Source organism: Rhineura floridana, chromosome 1 (genome assembly GCF_030035675.1).
Source record: "Rhineura floridana isolate rRhiFlo1 chromosome 1, rRhiFlo1.hap2, whole genome shotgun sequence".
Classification (NCBI taxonomy): Eukaryota; Metazoa; Chordata; class Lepidosauria; order Squamata; family Rhineuridae; genus Rhineura; species Rhineura floridana.
Window position 1 is genome coordinate 322,331,050 of NC_084480.1, and position 18,492 is coordinate 322,349,541.

Below are 18,492 nucleotides of genomic sequence, written 5' to 3' on the forward strand. Positions count from 1 at the left end.
CATGTAGATGTTAAAAAGCATGGGGGACAGAACCGACCCCTGAGGGACTCGACAATGGAGAGTCCAGGGTGTCGAGCAATGTTCCCCAAGCACTACCTTCTGGCGACGATCCGCTAAGTAGGAGCAGAACCACTGCCAAGCAATGCCCCCAACTCCCAACTCCACGAGCCTCCCCAGAAGGATACCATGGTGGATGGTATCAAACGCCGCTGAGAGATCAAGGAGAATCAACAGAGTCACACTCCCTCTGTCCCTCTCCCGACAAAGGTCATCATACAGGGCGACCAAGGCTGTTTCAGTGCCAAAACCGGACCTAAAACCGGATTGAAACGGATCCAGATAATCGGTTTCATCCAAAAGCGCCTGGAGCTGGCCGGCGACCACCCGCTCCAAAACCTTTGGATTTGCCACCCTCGAGGCACACGCACGCAGAGGAGCCCCGGACGGAGCCCACTCGCCCCGCTTGCGGGTCCCTGGCACCACCCGGGCCGGGCCTGGACTCAGAGAGTTACCAGCAGTCCCTCCCTCCGTCCGAGCCGCAGGGTCCGTCTCCCGGGCTGGGTTTTGTCGCGACGGGCAGTGGGCCGCATCTGGGCTAGCGGGCCGCCCAGAAGCCAGCCTCTCTCCCTCCTTTCCTTCCTCCTTCCTTCCTGCTGGGGGTGAGGTCCTTCCCGAGCCTGCCCCGGAACCCCGGAGGCGGGGGGCAGTTTCCGGGGGGCGGCAGCGGCCAAAGCGGAAGCGCCGGCTTGGCTTCCGGTTCCAGGCGGCGACGCGATGGCGGCGGCGGTGCCGGGCTCGGGCTGCGCGCCGGCCCCGTCCGGCCTCCTAGTGCTGGCCTCGGCGCAGGCCTGGGTGCCGCGCCCGCCTCCCCCGCCGCCGCATCCGCCTTCCTCATTGTCCTCCTCCCCCTCGGGCCGGGAAGGGCAGCGGCTCCTCCGGCTCCAACTCAGCGCGGCGCCCGGCCTGGAGCGCTTCCGACTCGGCTTGAGGGGCGGACCGGACTCAGGACCCGAACCGGTGAGGAGGGAGCGAAGGGCGGGGGTGGCTTCCTGAGCTGCCTTGGGAGGGGGTGGCTCCCCTCCCCCCCCAGTTCAGAGGGCCTCTGTGGGTTGGTGGAGGGCGGGGGGAGAGGCTGGGAAAGGTCGCGCGGCGCCTTCGAGATGGGGGAGGGGCCTTATACCGAGTCAGACCATTTGGTGCACGGAGCCCGCTACTGTCTACTCTGACCGGCAGCAGGTGCTCTCCAGGGTTTCAGAAACGGGACGTTCCCAGCCCTACCTGGAGGTGCCTTTGGGGATTGAACCGGGACCTTCTGCAGGCGCACTGCCCCTGAGGTACTTTGGCCCTTAGCCCAAGAAGGTGCACCGCCCGAGAATCCCAGGGCCGGCAGCTTCAGGGCTGTTGCACGTTGGGTCTTGGGACCTTTCTTCCTTGCACCAAATCCGAAAGGCTTGCGTGGCTGGTTTTCCCAAAGCTCTTGGGGTTGCCAGCAGCCAAGCTTGGCTGGATAAGAATAGAAGGGGTACTGCCTTGCTTTGATCTCCGTCCTTGGTGTGTTGCTTGGGGGTGCAGCTTGGCTAAAAAGGCATCACGTGGAGACGGTTGGGGCTGCTTGACTTTGCCCTGACCCATTGACCCTCTTCTTCTGCCACCAGAGCCTTGTTGAGTACAGCCTCAAAGAGATTTCCTACGAGATGAAGACTGCCACGTGCCATGAGTTGAAGGTCTTAGCCCGCCCAGATTACCCCCTTGTCTTTCACTTTGAGGAGGAGCATGAGGCGCAGAAGTGGTGGACAGTCCTCAGCAGCTGCCTCTGGGAGGTGCAAAAAGGTCAGCTGCTGCCCTGGAAGGCACTTAGAAAGCACATAGAGGGGACACTTTGTGGCTTCTAGTACCGAGGCTGGCTGCACATTCAAGCCAAGTTTTGTTAATTTTGCAAAGGTGGTCAGCCTGCACCAAGATGCCCGACTCTGTCTGGTTTGATCACTTATAGGCAGTTAGCAGGGGTTTGTGAATGAGGTTAAGAAGAGTCCATTAGTATTGGGCTGAGAAAATGGGTTGCTGTGGCTGAATCTGGGTAGTGTTGCCTAGAGATGCAACCCAGGCCCCAGCATCTGTAGCAGAAGGCCCATTTGCAGGGCTGCTTCTATCCCTTGATGCAGGTGGTTCATGCAGGCAGTAAGCTGTACTGGGGCAGCCAGATGTCTAGGTTCCTGCCTGGTGTATCTGCCATGCTGACTGAGAGCTAGCAGTGTCCAAATCTGGTAGGGCATGAACACGGAGGCACTTTTCATTTAACGTGGCAGCTCTGTAACACTCTGGGGCTTTACCCCAGCTTTTCCTCCTGTTTACAGTTTCGAAGCATATCCATTTCCTGAGCCAGTAGAGAAGGGGCTGTGAAAAGGCTCCCTTAAACTCTTCTCTCTCCCCAGCTACTGAAGGCACCAGTTTGCTGACAGGACGGCCTCCTTCCCACTGCTTGGCTGCTGCGAACTCTCTGCCAGAACCCAAGACCTTTCTGCCCTTGGAGCTTGCCAGGAAAGGTAGGTGGCTGATGGCGCAGGGCACTTCTCCACTGGCAGTGTGGTGACCAAAGGAGCTGGTGCCTGGCTGTGCCACTTGAAGGCTGCCAGACCATTTTGGAGAAGAAAGATTTTAAAATTTCTAGAAAAGACATTGCACCTGCAGGGGCATCAAAACCCTGCTTCTGGGAAAGCCAAATTCTGCAAGTACAGGGAAAAAGTGGTACCAAAACTATTATTTGTTCAACTTGCTAACTCAAACAAATCACATTCATCTCGTTGGTCAAAAATTCTACTCGGTTGTCAGAAAATGGGACATCTGCATATTTTAAATGTCCTTCTGCCTGTACCAGGTTAGGCTATGCAAGATGGTGCTGAGAAGAGTGGGTGGGATTTGTGAAATACTGTTGGGGAGGTGAATTGAGAGAAATCTTGGCTTCAGTGATTGCCCTGAATCTCCCCTATATTGTTATGGCTTAGAAGCCATTTTGGGAATAAGCGGTATTTACATTTATAAATGCAGCTACTAAAACAGCAAGTTATGTTTGCACATCCTGACACATATGACAGGGGTTGGGGAACTTTTTTCTCCCGAGGCCATTGACGCTAATACACAGGAAAAAAATCATTTGAGGCCCTCACAAGTATTAATGAATGCATTGTATTATAAGCTTTTAGTTGAATTATAAATAATCTAATTGTAAGACCTAGGAAAATGGTGATGGGGCTACTCAGACTAACAGGAACTCACTATCTCTGGGGGGGGGGAGGAGAGGAAGTGAAGTCACACACCCAGCTCCTCTTCTCAGGAGGTATGTACTTTAAATTAAAAATGTTCCAGCATTCTTTCTTTCTTGGGGTAGGAAGCATCTGTTGCTGGGCACTCTGAAAGCAAGCTGTTTCCCATTTTTAGTGGGATTTTATTCCAAGAAAACGTGAGCTAGAATTACTGTTAAGCATCTGTACACTATGCACATTTGCAGGCAGTAAGCTGTGCTGGGACAACCTGATGTCTACCTGCCTACCTGGTGTATTTGCCATGCTGGAGAGTTGGCAGTGTTCAAATCTTCCCTGAGTGGCCACTTTACCTACCACCTCAGTAGTGAAGAGTCCCTGAAATGCCCAGGGGCTGGAAACAATTAAGGGTGGTGGTGGAGCGAATAGCCCTGTAGAACTTATTCTGGTAATGTAAAGGTCCTGAAATAGCAGCTCCTTGAGTTGGAAGAGCATGTGCCTCTCTGGTTGTCCTCACATTGTGAAATACGCAGATTTGTTCTGGAGAATTTATAACTCTCTTTTCAATGCAAGATTCCTCAAGTGAGAAGCAGTAGTTAAAATATGTAAAGACATCTGTAAAAATAAATGGAAAGGAGGCTGAGCCAAAGTTCTCCTGCAGCTGGAAACAGCTAAAACCAGCACCCCGAGCCACACAGAGCCGGCCAGCTGGCCTACCTCTGTGAGTAATAATCATGGAGTCTTTGCAGCTTGCTTGAAAGAGCTGAGGTCTTGATCAGACAACCTGCAGCAGGAAGCCAGTTCCAAAGGGATTTTTTGGAGTGGGGAATGGGCTTACTGACAGGTTTTCCATCACGTTAAAGAATGGGTCGGCTTGCGCTTAAGCCTCTGAGCAGGATGGCACGACACTCGATCTGGCCAATTCACCCAGGGCTTTGTCTCCTTCTCTCCTCAGAAGACCTGGCCCTCCACCTCTCTGCGGTGATCGAGCTTGGGGATGAGGAGGCGGCCATGCAATGTGCCACAGTGCTTGCTCAACAGCATGCCACTCTGCGCATCCTGCTGAAGGAGTCTTGCTACCCTAGAAGTGAGATCAGGTGTGCGCAGAGGGTAGGGGGCTGTTGGGAAATTGTTTGGGCATGCCCAGCATTCAGACTGTTGATCACATGGCGGTTGTTTCACTGGCTGCGCTTCCCTTCCTTCTAGCATGAAGGTGCAGGTGGAAGATGCCACGTGTTCGACCAGCATTACCACCCGGGTCCACACGTACACCACCATTGCAGCACTCAGGCAGAAGGTGAGCTGGGCAAAGCTTTTAAAGGGCAGAGGTGCAGGCTGCTGGTCTCCCACCTAGACCAGCTTCTTGGAAAAAGAGTCCTGGTGGCAATGGCCTTAAATACCCTTAAATATTAGACAGGCGCCATTTCTGTTATCTTTTTGCCACCTACTGAAGACCTTCCTCTTTCAACAAGCCTTTTAAGTTGAGACCTTATCCCAGTCCACATCTGTGTTGGAATTGCTTTTTAATATGTTTTTAAACCTCCTTTTTTTTAAAAAAAATGACAAGTTTTAAACTTTTTTTTCTTTTTTAAGATGTCTTCAAAGCATTTTTAAAAATGTTTTTAAATATGTTTTGTTCTAATGTATTTTAAAGTCTGTTTTTATGATGTTTTAAAGTGTTTTTAGTGCTTTTGTTTGCCACCCTGGGCTCCTACTGGGACGAAGGGCGGGATATAAATATAAATAAATAAATGGCCTGGCCTTGACCTGTGGAGTGTGGAAGGCTCTGGAGCATTGTAAAAAAGTGGGGGACTTAACTTCTGCCGGCCCTGTCTCTATCTCCTGCACCCCCAGGTGTTTCAGGATTACGGATTCCACCCCAGTGTCCAGCGCTGGATTATTGGCCAGTGCCTCTGTATGGAAGACCGCACTATTGGCTCTTACGGGATCCGGAAGGATGGTGATACGGCCTTTCTCTACCTACTCTCGGCAAAGGGTGCCAACCTCTCATTGCAGTGTTACAAGGAGGATAAAGACTGGGTGCTGCTGCAGCCGCCCCCTGCCGATACCACTGATGCCAAGCACAAATATGGCACCATGCCCAGCCCTCTGCCAAAGAAAGGTGAACTGGGGGAGCACTTCAGGGGCCCTCTTCTTAGTCGGAAAAAAGGGGAAGACGTTACAGCTGGCTCAAAGAAGTGGGCTCGGCGGGGGGGTGAAGATTCCCCATCAGAACCTTAAAAACTCCCTCACAGTAGCTAACATCTCTCCCAAATGTCATTTCTGCTTGCAGGTCAGGGTGAGTTGACTTAAATCAAGGCAGATTAGATCAGTAAGAAAAAAAGTCAATTTAAATAATTGATTCAAGTCAAGTTTCTCATTGATACTACTTGATATATTTTCTAAGCTACAGTGCTGATCTGACCACGGCACCGTGTTAATTTACAATTCAATGGAGTATTATTTGTCCTGTCTCAGTCTTACAGCCAGCTCTGAATCCCTGTGTCATGCTGGATACATCTTGCATCCTTTCCTTTTTTTTCTCTTCAGAGGGAGTGTGTTTAAAATATTCCAATATACGAGGTCTTTTTTTATTCTCTTAGCACCTGTGGCAGCTGGTGGAAAAGAAGGAAGGCTGCAGGTCCCCCAAAAGGAGATTTCAGGTAAAGGCTATGATATGTGTAAAGAAATATGCCGGGGGGGGTGTCAACTCCCAGACGCAGGGCAGTTGGTCCTGGCCAGGCACAACCCATGCCTCTCTTACTAAGGCTGAGTTAAACTAACACCGACCTTGTAAGGTAGGTAAACTGCCACCACCCCTTAAACCTGGTCACCCACTCTGTGTCAAGGGGAAACCGAAAATGCCAAAAAAAGATCTGCCAAGGATTCCAAAAGACAAGAGCCAAAGATGCACTCCTTGTCTTGGAGCCTTCAGGTAAAATACCCAGCTATATGGTAGTCTGTGGCTAAATGGCCACGGTGCTGGATTCAGAGGCAAAATTCCCCTGCAATGAACACACGCTGGTAAATAAGTGGATTGATGTTGTTGTTGTTATATGCCTTCAAGTCGATTATGACTTACGGTGACCCTATGAATCTTTTTCTATATGTATTCTCAGGGTTTTCATGGTAAGAGGCATTCATAGGTGGTTTCCCATTGCTTTCCTCTAAGCCTGCGACACCCGGTATTTCCAGGCCGTCGTCTCCCATCCAAGTACTAACCAGGCCTGACCCTGCTTATTCCAGGATCAGGCATGTTCAGGGTAGTATGGCCGTAGGCTAAATAAGAGGCAGTCTTTATTAAAATAAAATTATAAGTGCAAAAATATAGCAGCAAAATAGTTCCTTAAACGAAACACCCAGAAGGTTAGGTAAAATACAAAAAATACAGAGAGTTCAGTCACAGGACAAATACAACAAATCTGTCTAAATGGAAATGGACTGCCTTCAAGTCAATCCCGACTTATGGCTACCCTATGAATAGGGATTTCATGGTAAGCGGTATTCAGAGGGGGTTTCCCATTGCCTCCCTCTGAGGCTAGGCCTCCCCAGCTGGCCAGGGCCTGCTCAGCTTGCCACAGCTGCACAAGCCAGATCTTTCCTTGTCCGCAACTGCCAGCTGGGGGGCGACTGGGCTCCTTGGGACTATGCCGCTTGCCCACGGCTGCACAGATGGCAGGGCACGTGACCCCTGAGCCACTCCCTGTGGGGTGATCTTTAGCTGGCCCTTGACGCCCAGGAGACACGAGCGGGGATTTGAACTCGCAGACTCTGGACCCCCAGCCAGGCTCTCCTCTCCACTGTCTAGCCTCTTCTATACTCACACATCATAGGAAGACAGATACAGCATCTTCATGGTTCCGCATCTCCCCCAGAAATGTATGCCCTGGATAGAAATAAGAAGATGGCACCCCAACATCAGGTAACACCAAGGAACATTGGGAAACAAAGGCCCAGAATCTTACCTCTACTTTTATTGGGAAGAAGCCTGGCAGCAGCCAGGAATTAATTAGCCAGTTAATTAATTAGAGGGCTTTCCGTTGAAATCTTCCAGAGCTTTTGTGCCTAACAGTCATGTTGCTGCTCCACGAGCTAGAGGGAGCCCCAGCTGACGAAGCGTCAAGGCCAGTTAAGCAGCAGAGCCAGTTCGGCAGCAGAGCGAGGAGGCCAGGGCCCCCCACTCTGCCCATCTGTCCCCTGACCTCAACTAAACCGCAGTCTCCAACCCATTGACGTAATAAACCTTAAACAAAACTATGCAGGTAAGAACCCAGCAGGGGTGTGGGGGCTTTCCAGTGTTTTGCACCGCCTGCAGCACGTACGACTATCTGCCTGTTGGACAGCAGTCGTGGGTGTGCTCTCAGTGCAATGAGCTCCTGGCTCTCCGGGAACGACTTCATTTCCTTGAGGCCAAGGTGGCGGACCTGGAAAAGCTGAGAGAGGCAGAGAGGTGTGTGGAGGAGGCCTTCAGGGACGTTATAGCTGTGTCCCACTCCAAGGATGATAGCTCTCCTGCTGTCATGGAGAACGATGGTCTCAGGGAAGGAGAGCATCCAGCCGAGGAAGAGGGAAACGATCCCTTAGAAGGGACCCATTCCTTGGGGGATGAGCAGCTATCCTCTCGTGCCGAGGATATATCTCCAGGGGGTGGAGGGATCCTTGTAGTGGGTGATTCGATCATTAGGAACATAGACAGTGGGGTGTGTGATGGGCGTGTAGACCGCAAGGTGTTTTGCCTGCCTGGTGCGAAGGTTGCGGATATCGCCCGTCGTTTAGATAGTTTGGTAGACAGTGCTGGGGAGGAGTCAGTGGTCGTGGTGCACGTTGGCACCAACAACATGGGGAAATGCAGCCGTGAGGTCCTGGAAGCAAAATTTAGGTTGCTAGGTAGGATGCTGAAAGCCAGGACCTCCAAGGTGGCTTTCTCTGAAATGCTACCGGTTCCACGCGCAAGACCAGCCAGACAGGCCCAGCTTCGCAGTCTCAATGCGTGGATGAGACGATGGTGTCGGGTGGAAGGGTTTAGATTTGTTAGGCACTGGGGAACATTTTGGGACAAGCCGGGCCTGTACAAAAGGGACGGTCTCCACTTGAACCAGAATGGAACCAGACTGCTGGCACTTAAAATCAAAAAGGTAGCAGAGCAGCTTTTAAACTGACTGAGGGGGGAAACCCGACAGGAGCTGAGAAAGGTCCGGTTCGGAATAAACCTCCCCCCTGGGATAAAAACCAAAGAAATGATGAAATTTTAAAAGGGGTAGGCCTAGAAGTAGGCATTGTGAGAGCAGGGGCACAGGATATAAATTCAGAAGAGCAAAATTACCACAGGCCAAACCACAAGTGCCAAAGACACTTGAAGAGAGACACTGCTTACAAGTGCCTGTACGCTAATGCTAGGAGCCTCCGAACCAAGATGGGAGAACTGGAGTGCTTGGTCTTAGAGGAGAGCATTGATATAGTGAGCATAACGGAGACCTGGTGCAATGGAGAAAACCAGTGGGATACGGTTATCCCTGGATATAAACTATATCGGAAGGACAGGGAAGGACGTATTGGTGGTGGAGTCGCTCTATACGTGAAAGAAGGCATTGAATCCAGCAAGCTCGAAACCCCAAAAGAGGCAGACTCCTCCACAGAATCATTGTGGGTGGTGATACCATGCCCCAGGAGGGACTTAATACTGGGAACGATCTATCGTCCCCCTGATCAAAATGCTCAGGGAGACCTTGAGATGAGATATGAAATTGAGGAAGCATCCAAACTAGGAAATGTGGTAGTAATGGGTGACTTCAACTACCCGGACATAGACTGGCCGCATATGTGTTCGAGTCATGACAAAGAAGCAAAGTTTCTAGATGTTCTAAATGACTATTCCCTAGACCAGTTGGTCATGGAACCGACCAGAGGGACGGCAACCCTGGACTTAATCCTCAGTGGGGACCGGGACCTGGTGCGAGATGTAAGTGTTGTTGAACCGATTGGGAGCAGTGACCACAGTGCTATTAAATTAAACATACATGTAAATGGCCAATTGCCAAGAAAATCCAACACGGTCACATTTGACTTCAAAAGAGGAAACTTCACAAAATTGAGGGGATTGGTAAAAAGAAAGCTGAAAAACAAAGTCCAGAGGGTCATATCACTCGAAAATGCTTGGAAGTTGTTTAAAAACACTATATTAGAAGCTCAACTGGAGTGCATACCGCAGATCAGAAAAGGTACCGCCAGGGCCAAGAAGATGCCAGCATGGTTAACGAGCAAAGTCAAGGAAGCTCTTAGAGGTAAAAAGTCTTCCTTCAGAAAATGGAAGTCTTGTCCGAATGAAGAAAATAAAAAAGAACACAAACTCTGGCAAAAGAAATGCAAGAAGACAAGAAGGGATGCTAAAAAAGAATTTGAGGAGCACATTGCTAAGAACATAAAAACCAACAACAAAAAATTCTATAAATACATTCAAAGCAGGAGACCATCTAGGGAGGCGATTGGACCCTTGGATGATAAGGGAGTCACAGGCGTACTAAAGAACGATAAGGAGATTGCAGAGAAGCTAAATGAATTCTTTGCATCTGTCTTCACAGTGGAAGATATAGGGCAGATCCCTGAACCTGAACTAACATTTGCAGGAAGGGATTCTGAGGAACTGAGACAAATAGTGGTAACGAGAGAGGAAGTTCTAGGCTTAATGGACAATATAAAAACTGACAAATCACCGGGCCCGGATGGCATCCACCCGAGAGTTCTCAAAGAACTCAAATGTGAAATTGCTGATCTGCTAACTAAAATATGTAACTTGTCCCTCGGGTCCTCCTCCGTGCCTGAGGACTGGAAAGTGGCAAATGTAACACCAATCTTCAAAAAGGGATCCAGAGGGGATCCCGGAAATTACAGGCCAGTTAGCTTAACTTCTGTCCCTGGAAAACTGGTAGAAAGTATGATTAAAGCTAGATTAACTAAGCACATAGAAGAACAAGCCTTGCTGAAGCAGAGCCAGCATGGCTTCTGCAAGGGAAAGTCCTGTCTCAGTAACCTCTTAGAATTCTTTGAGAGTGTCAACAAGCATATAGATAGAGGTGATCCAGTGGACATAGTGTACTTAGACTTTCAAAAAGCGTTTGACAAGGTACCTCACCAAAGACTTCTGAGGAAGCTTAGCAGTCATGGAATAAGAGGAGAGGTCCTCTTGTGGATAAGGAATTGGTTAAGAAGCAGAAAGCAGAGAGTAGGAATAAATGGACAGTTCTCCCAATGGAGGGCTGTAGAAAGTGGAGTCCCTCAAGGATCGGTATTGGGACCTGTACTTTTCAACTTGTTCATTAATGACCTAGAATTAGGAGTAAGCGGTGAAGTGGCCAAGTTTGCTGACGACACTAAATTGTTCAGGGTTGTTAAAACAAAAAGGGATTGTGAAGAGCTCCAAAAAGATCTCTCCAAACTGAGTGAATGGGCAGAAAAATGGCAAATGTAATTCAATATAAACAAGTGTAAAATTATGCATATTGGAGCAAAAAATCCGAATTTCACATATACTCTCATGGGGTCTGAACTGGTGGTGACCGACCAGGAGAGAGACCTCGGGGTTGTAGTGGACAGCACGATGAAAATGTCGACCCAGTGTGCGGCAGCTGTGAAAAAGGCAAATTCCATGCTAGCGATAATTAGGAAAGGTATTGAAAATAAAACAGCCGATATCATAATACCGTTGTATAAATCTATGGTGCGGCCGCATTTGGAATACTGTGTACAGTTCTGGTCGCCTCATCTCAAAAAGGGTATTATAGAGTTGGAAAAGGTTCAGAAGAGGGCAACCAGAATGATAGGGGATGGAGCGACTCCCTTACGAGGAAAGGTTGCAGCATTTGGGGCTTTTTAGTTTAGAGAAAAGGCGGGTCAGAGGAGACATGATAGAAGTGTATAAAATTATGCATGGCATTGAGAAAGTGGATAGAGAAAAGTTCTTCTCCCTCTCTCATAATACTAGAACTCGTGGACATTCAAAGAAGCTGAATGTTGGAATATTCAGGACAGACAAAAGGAAGTACTTCTTTACTCAGCGCATAGTTAAACTATGGAATTTGCTCCCACAAGATGCAGTAATGGCCACCAGCTTGGACGGCTTTAAAAGAAGATTAGACAAATTCATGGAGGACAGGGCTATCAATGGCTACTAGCCGTGATGGCTGTGCTGTGCCACCCTAGTCAGAGGCAGCATGCTTCTGAAAACCAGTTGCTGGAAGCCTCAGGAGGGGAGAGTGTTCTTGCACTCGGGTCCTGCTTGCGGGCTTCCCCCAGGCCACTGTGAGAACAGGATGCTGGACTAGATGGGCCACTGGCCTGATCCAGCAGGCTCTTCTTATGTTCTTATGTACTTCTCTAACCTTCCCAAGCCTGTGGCCTCGAGGTACCAGCCTCAAGCTGATAAGCAGGTGTTCTCAGTCACTGCTTAATTAATTGGATTCAGCCATAGGATCTAGCAGTCTCTGGAGGCCCTAATTCAGGCAAGATGTTTCTCCCTACAGTCTCTTGCCACAGAACCATCTTTATTAACAAACCTTAGCCAACCAGGCCTCCTTGACAGTGTGTTGGTGCTATTCTGGTTTTTTCCTCATCTGAACGAGGACAGCTGAGTCAGTCTAAGGGTCATCCGTATGAAGTTGGCCAGAAGTAGCTGGATGCTTGGGCGGCAGCTGTTCACGGGGGGGGGGGGGTCACATGCTGTGCTGGGCATGCTGCTCCATAGGCAGCAGTGGTTTGAAGTTAACAGCATGATCCTATACAGATCTACTGTGTAGAAAAGCAGGGTATAAAATAATAATAATGATTAATAATAGAAAAATGTCCCATTCCATTTCTTGGGGCTTACTCCTGGGCAAGTGGGTATGGGATGTAGGAGCTTCTACACTCGAGACTGTTGCTGCTGCCTCTTCCTAGCGTTGCTCCTTGCTGCTTTGCTCTGCCTTGGCCCAGTCCCACTCTCCCAAAAACATGGCAGGGGGGGAAAAATAATGCTGTGACTGAGAGGTAGAAGCCAGGCCTGATGGCCCCTGGGCAGACTAGAGGGGCTTGTTTTCTGAAAAGGAAACGTCTGTGTTTGGTGTTAATATTTATATTTGAGAAATGATCAGATTGGTTCATCATTTACATAGAAAACCCTCCTTTAATGAATCTGGCAGAGGCATTGAGTTCATTTAGGGTCAACGGTAGGACCAGCATTCATTCATTCGTTTTTATTTAACAAGATTTGTGTACCACTTAATCATTAAAACCCATAAACAGTTAACATGCTTATATTCACATCATTCCGTATTAACCTAGGTGTTATTTAGAAGAAAGTTAGCATTTACAATGTTTTTAAACAATCTGATCTTTTTAAAAAAAATTAGGCTGTATTCAGCTACATCATACTCAGAGTAGACCCATTGAGAATAATGAACATCGGGGTTTTTTTGTTATGTGCCTTCAAGTCATAAGTCAAGATTACAACTTATGGCGACCCTATGAGTCAGCAACCTCCAATAGCATCAGTCATGAGCCACCCTGTTCAGATCTTGTAAGTGCAGGTCTGTGGCTTCCTTTATGGAATCAACCCATCTCTTGTTTGGCCTTCCTCTTTTACTACTCCCTTCCGTTTTTGCTTGGCAATTTCTAACTTTCCTTGATTCATACCTCTCACATTCCGTGTTCCTATTGTGTGCATCATACAACTCGGGACTCTCCTTTCGCATCTGTGCTGTACTGGCCCATGGGAAGTTCAGCAGCTATACCAGCAGAATAGCTGTCTGTAGGCAAGGGGGGCTTGTATTCCCCCCCCGCCTTAGTTCTCTCTAGTTTAGCGTTCAGCATCTAAGCATGCAGGAAGATGGGTCAAGGGATGGTCAATGTATAGCTCAGAGCCACCTGGGGTCTAATATGGGGTCTAATTTGGGGTTCCTAACAGGCAAAGCTCTGATGCTGTGTCAAGAGCGATGCTGGGATGCTGGGAAGGTGCCTTGTTAACCAGATAGTGTAGACCTTGGCAATTAGAGGCTTTGCTTACCAGCTATTGTTATGCTGTATGATCCTGGGAAAGAGCTCCAGCACTTTATGGCTATGTTGGGAAAGTGATGACTGAATCCTTTGTAGTAATTAAGCATGTATCCTGTAAAAGGGGTTCTTGGCTGCCCAGTTTGGTGTTCAGCCTGGTCTATGTTCGTGCAGAGCCTGGCAGCCTGTTCCATTTATCGAGCACACCTGTGGGTTGAAAGCTGCTCAATAAACTGTCTCCTTTTAAGTAAACTTACGGCTCAGTCTGCCTTCTTCATCTCTCTGGTACCTCGGAAACCTGAATGCCCATTGGCCAGGGCATACATGTGCACATCAGCCTCTGGGCTTCCTTTGGGCTTTGACCCAGCTGCGTCATTAGTCACAGCGCTACTCGTGCTTGTCCTTTGTTCTTCCCCAGTAGCTTGGTAAGTGCCTTCTGACGTGGGGGTCTCATCTTCCAGCACTATCTTGTGTTGCATTTTGGATACTCTGTTCATAGGGCTTTCGTGGTAAGAGGTATTCAGAGGTGGTTTCCCACTGCCTTCCTCTGAGTTCGGATGCCTCTTAGTCTGGTGTCTCAGCTTTGACCATTCCGCCGTGGGTGCCCTTGCTGGGAGTCTAGCCTCCTGATGACATTGCTCTCTGCTTCTTCAACACTCTCAAACCCCCTCACCACGTTAAAGTGCGCATCCTAAAGGGGGAGCCGTGACTATTAACGTCAGTGGGTCTACTCGGAGTAGAACTAGCATGGAATACCACCCATTTTTTTTATGCACTCTGCTGCAGGTGCAAAAGATGCTGGCAGGAAGAGGGATGTTGGGGAGATCAGCCACTTCCTGGGCAACCTTCAGCTCCGCAACTTCCTCCCTGGCCCTTCCCAAGCTCCTCCTGACAAAGCTGCTGCCCCTCCTTCCTCTCCTGTGCCGGTATGTACTGCCTCTGCTTCACGCCACAGCGCAAGCAGTTCCTTTCTCTCCCCGCCCACACACACGCCTGAAAGAGAGTGAGACATATGGACCCTCTTTCCCAGTCCCTAGCAAAAATGCCCTGCGCTTTCCTTTCTCTCTGTGCTCCCAGTGACACTGCCTCACATCAAACTGTTGTCTGCCCGAGAAAGGGGTCAGAGTGCCCCCCACAGTGGGTCTCATCTCCTCCTGGCAGTATATGCGGGGGGGGGGAGGTCTGGAGCAAGGGGTTGCAGCCCAGCCCATATCTCCTGGAAGTCTTGCGCTAGCCTTGTTGCAGGCAATAAGACCTCCTCCGCTCTCCTTGCAGGATGGCTGGTCGTGTCCCTCCTGCACGTTCATCAACAAGCCCACCCGGCCCGGCTGTGAGATGTGCAGCAGAGACCGGCCTGCCAACTACGTGGTTCCTGGTGGCTACAGACCCGATGAAATGGAGCTCTGGCGGATGAAGCAGGAAAAGGAAGGGATTTTACAGTACCAGAAGGTAAGGGGTGGGTTCCCCCCTGAGCCTTCCAGTCTGCTGGGGAAGCTCTCTGTGGGTGCCTGAAGTGCTGTGCGTGGCTCCTAGCACTGGTGGTGTTCCTCTGTAGTGCCCTCTCCTTCTGAACGTACAAAGAGCCTGGCTGCAGCTGGATGAGGCCCAAGGGGCTTGTCACAGCCCAGCCCTGTCCTCACAGTGGCCAAGCAGGTACCGGCAGGGCCTGAGTGCAAGAGCAGCAGCAGCAGAGCTGACCCCTCTTGTGATTCCTCCCCTCCCAGGCAACAGGTGTTATTCAGAGTCATTCTGCCTCCAGCAGCGGAGGTAGAACATACAGTAGCCACCCTGACTAGTAGTGGCCTGGCTAGCCAGCTTCCAAACTGCGTTAAGGAGGCTGACAAAAATCTTCCTCTTTTGGCAGGTACTTTTACTGTCTTTAAATTTCGTAGTGGACTCTTATTCTTTACGTTGATTCTTTTGAATTCTGGTGATTAATGATTGGTTTAGTCTATTGGATTTATTTTTCACATCATGCAACTGAAAGAATTCCCAAAGCAATTTAGAAGAGAAGTAAAACAGGGAATTACATAACAAAAGACTATTGAGACAATACTAAGATGCTGAAAAGCGTTCATCCCTAACCACACACCCGGGTTCTGTCTTGGGCCAATATTGACTGGGGTGGAAGCAGAGTGGAAATGCAGGGAATCACCTGCAGTGGTCCTGGGTGGGGGTCTGTTGCCCCCCGATGCTTCCGTTTTGCAGTCTGCGTTCACTGCATGGGGGCAGCCCTTTGAGAGGGGAGGGCAGATCTCCACCAGCAGTATCCTGGACAAGCCTGGGCCATGGGGGTGGGCCTCCAGCCCAAGGTCAGCTTGTGTGTGGGGCAGCTGCCTTCTTCCGTCTTAGCAGCATGCACTGGAGATTGAAAATAGGAAGGCATCAGAACGAAGGAAGGGAGGGAGGGAGCAGAAGTAGCCATATTGAGCCCAACGTGTTTCAGGTCTAGTTTTGCTGTGCAAAACTCAAAAAGCAAAGCAAACCCTACCTACACAACTGTTAATGGCCTAAGGCCGGAATGGGAAGCCACTGGCCCAAGGGCCAAATTGGGTCCTAATGTGGCCCGCAAGCCCCTTTCCCCCTAACTACAGCCACCTGTCCCATGGCTGATGCCACACCTTTGAATTTAAACATCTTTGTCTCCAAGCCGGGCCTGCAAAGGAAGAAAGAGAAGACTTGGGAGCTCCTTCCCTTCTCTGCTGCCCCTTCCCCGCCACTGAAGTTGCCTCCTGACATCATGTTAAGGTCAGGTGGTTGACAGGTGGGTGCCATGGGGAGCTCAGGATCCAGGCGCACTGGGCCAAGACCTGTTCCCCCCCATATGGCGTGAAGGTGCTCATGCTGCAGGAGATGTTTAGTATTAGCTTGTCAATTGTTTTCTTACATAACAAAGCACTTAAGTATGTCCCTTTGCCCTTTTTGCAAGTGATAATTTTGAGTGTATTGTTTCCACTGTATTTCCTAAGGATAGTTTTCTTTTATTTAAGAAGCATTTAATCAGTCAACACCCTCCTGTGCCCCAGGGCTGCTTCCTAGGGGGCTGGGCCTGGCCTGGCCCCGCTCTCAGGGATGGCTGTGGGCCCAGCCAGGTGTGGGTGGGCGGAAGGTGCGGCTGGCTGGTGGGGAGAAGGAGGCTCCCAAGAAATCTTTGCCCCTGACCCCTCTCTCTTCTTCTGTCTTCTTTCTCTTGTGGCAGGAAAAGGGAAGGAGAGAAGATGGTTCGGCTGTGCCCTGTGCCCACAGCCTGGGCTCCTCGGAGGACTTTATCCACCTCTCCTCGGAGTTCTCATAGCTCAGTGACTGCTGCCTGCCCCTGTCTTGCAGCGGGGCCTTGCGTTTGTTTAGGCAGCAGAGCCAGCGGCTGTTGAAACAAGCTGAGCGGACAATGGAGCAGAGGTGGGGAGGCAGGGCAGAGCGCGGGCGGCGCCCTCTCTTTCCACTTCTCAGAACAAGCCGCTCCTCCTGCCTGCTGGGCCTTGGGTGCTTCAGAGGCCAGTCAGCCTTTGAGCCAGCTGGGCAGAGCAGTAGTGTGGGCTGCCTTCAGTAAAGGGCTCGAGGGCCCCCTGCAGTCATTGCCGCGGCCGTCGCTGCGTGGGAAGTGAACAGCTTTCATGGGAAAGCTGGTGTGGTCCCAGCTGGGCTCACGGCACCATGCTGGAGGGCTTGCCTGGCCTCTCCTTTGCCTTTCCATCCCATTTCCAGCGCAGGCCTGAGAATAACGCGTCTTTGGTGCTCTGACCTCTTCCCCCCTGTTTGGGGGGGGGGCTGCCGCTTATCCACAAAGGAGGAGTTATGTGACCCATGGGGGTTGGAGCCAGGTCAGCAGCTGGTGCAGAGGGCCCCCCAGAGCGGGTGATAGCCTGACACCCCTCCCAGCACCGCCTCTTGTCTCCCTGGCTTGTCAACACTGTCCAACTGAGAGCTTTTCATAGGTTGTGGTCCCTGTCCCAGTTTGGGAGAGGGTGTTGAATCCTGGGAAGGCAATTTTGCACTTTTCCCAAGGGAGGCAGAAGATCTGCTGTATAATCCTGTGGATGTATCTGTTGTTGTCGTTGAAGGTGGCCTCACATAATGAAGGCCCCGACCATCCCCACCCGGTGACCCCCTCTGCCTCCTTGCAGGTGCTGCGATGCTATGTCTGCCCCAGATAGTTGGGCCCAGGGCTGTGGAGTGCACTGCATTCTGGGGACCCTCCCCAGGCTGCCTTGCACCAGCTTCCTTCCCTCTGGCCCTCAGCAACAGCTGCAGTGCCTTCTTACCTCAATTGCATTCGTCTCTGAGCTCTGTCCTTAGACCCCCTCTTCCTATCCTGGCACAGCTCTGAAGAGAAGGCAGCAGGCGTGGCCAGGAGAAGGAAGTTCTGCATCAAGTGTAGATGCTGTCTGCTAAGAGCCATCCCGCTGGCCAGCTTAGTGATGCAAGCTATGTTGGAGCCACTGTTGCGGGTCCTCTCTGTGTGTGCCTTTGACCAGGAGAAGCCTCGTGGCTGGAGGCAGTTTGCAGGAAAACCCAAAAGGCCAGGGTATGTTTGAATCACAAGGCCAGTCTCTTCCTTTGGAACTTGCTGCTGAAGCTACACTGGACCGAGAAACCCTCTGTGCTGGATGCCTCCAGTACCTCTGTCTTAATAGCACTTTGCCAGAGAAATGCTCTCTTTCTCTCCCTCCACTGCCCCATACCCGCAGTGCTTCTCAGTGGGGGAAGTATGTGCTGCAGCCTGAGAGTTGGGGGTCTGCCCCAGCCCCTGCTAGCCTACCATTTGCCAGCACCAGCCAGCAGATCTTGGAGCAGGTGGAGGCAGCAGTGCATGCTGGGAATAATGAAAAACCCACCTTCCCCCTCTCTCTACTGAACACTGAGTTTTTAGCAATGTAAATTTCAGGTGCCGTTTTGAGACGGGTAATTTCTGCATAATGTGTTTGTATATTTGAATTTTTTAAATGAATTGGAGAGCCTTTGTTCTATTAAACAATTCCTTTGGGCCAGATGGCAAATCCTAGCACTTCTATGTAGCATCCTTGATGGGGAGGGAGGGAGTGGTGAGTAGCATCTGTTAAGGTAAAGAGAGAGAGTGTGTGTGTGTGAGAGAGAGAGAAATCCTGACAAGTAACTTATCTCAGAGTTACGAAATGGTGAGGGGATCTCTGGTGAAATCCACCCTCAGGAAAGCCTGACTGAGGCCGTCTGCTGCAGACGAGGCCCTTTCGCCCTC

At 50.4% G+C, this 18,492-nt stretch overlaps 1 protein-coding gene across 2 annotated transcripts in view; it reads left to right on the plus strand.

Moving 5' to 3' along the window:
* Positions 1-709: 709 nt before the first annotated feature.
* The window catches only part of SHARPIN (SHANK associated RH domain interactor), a 33,009-nt gene continuing 15,226 nt past the window's right edge, over positions 710-18,492 (plus strand). The window contains exons 1-9 of one of the 2 annotated variants that reach the window (XM_061607209.1): positions 710-1,017; positions 1,656-1,830; positions 2,433-2,543; positions 4,213-4,354; positions 4,464-4,554; positions 5,112-5,379; positions 5,861-5,920; positions 14,064-14,203; positions 14,553-14,726. In XM_061607209.1, the coding sequence (XP_061463193.1) occupies positions 775-1,017; positions 1,656-1,830; positions 2,433-2,543; positions 4,213-4,354; positions 4,464-4,554; positions 5,112-5,379; positions 5,861-5,920; positions 14,064-14,203; positions 14,553-14,726 (1,404 nt within the window). In that variant the 5' untranslated portion in view covers positions 710-774. Of the gene's footprint in view, positions 1,018-1,227; positions 1,335-1,655; positions 1,831-2,432; positions 2,544-4,212; positions 4,355-4,463; positions 4,555-5,111; positions 5,380-5,860; positions 5,921-14,063; positions 14,204-14,552; positions 14,727-18,492 lie in introns of those variants that run through there. The other variant, XM_061607210.1, reaches the window with a different exon arrangement.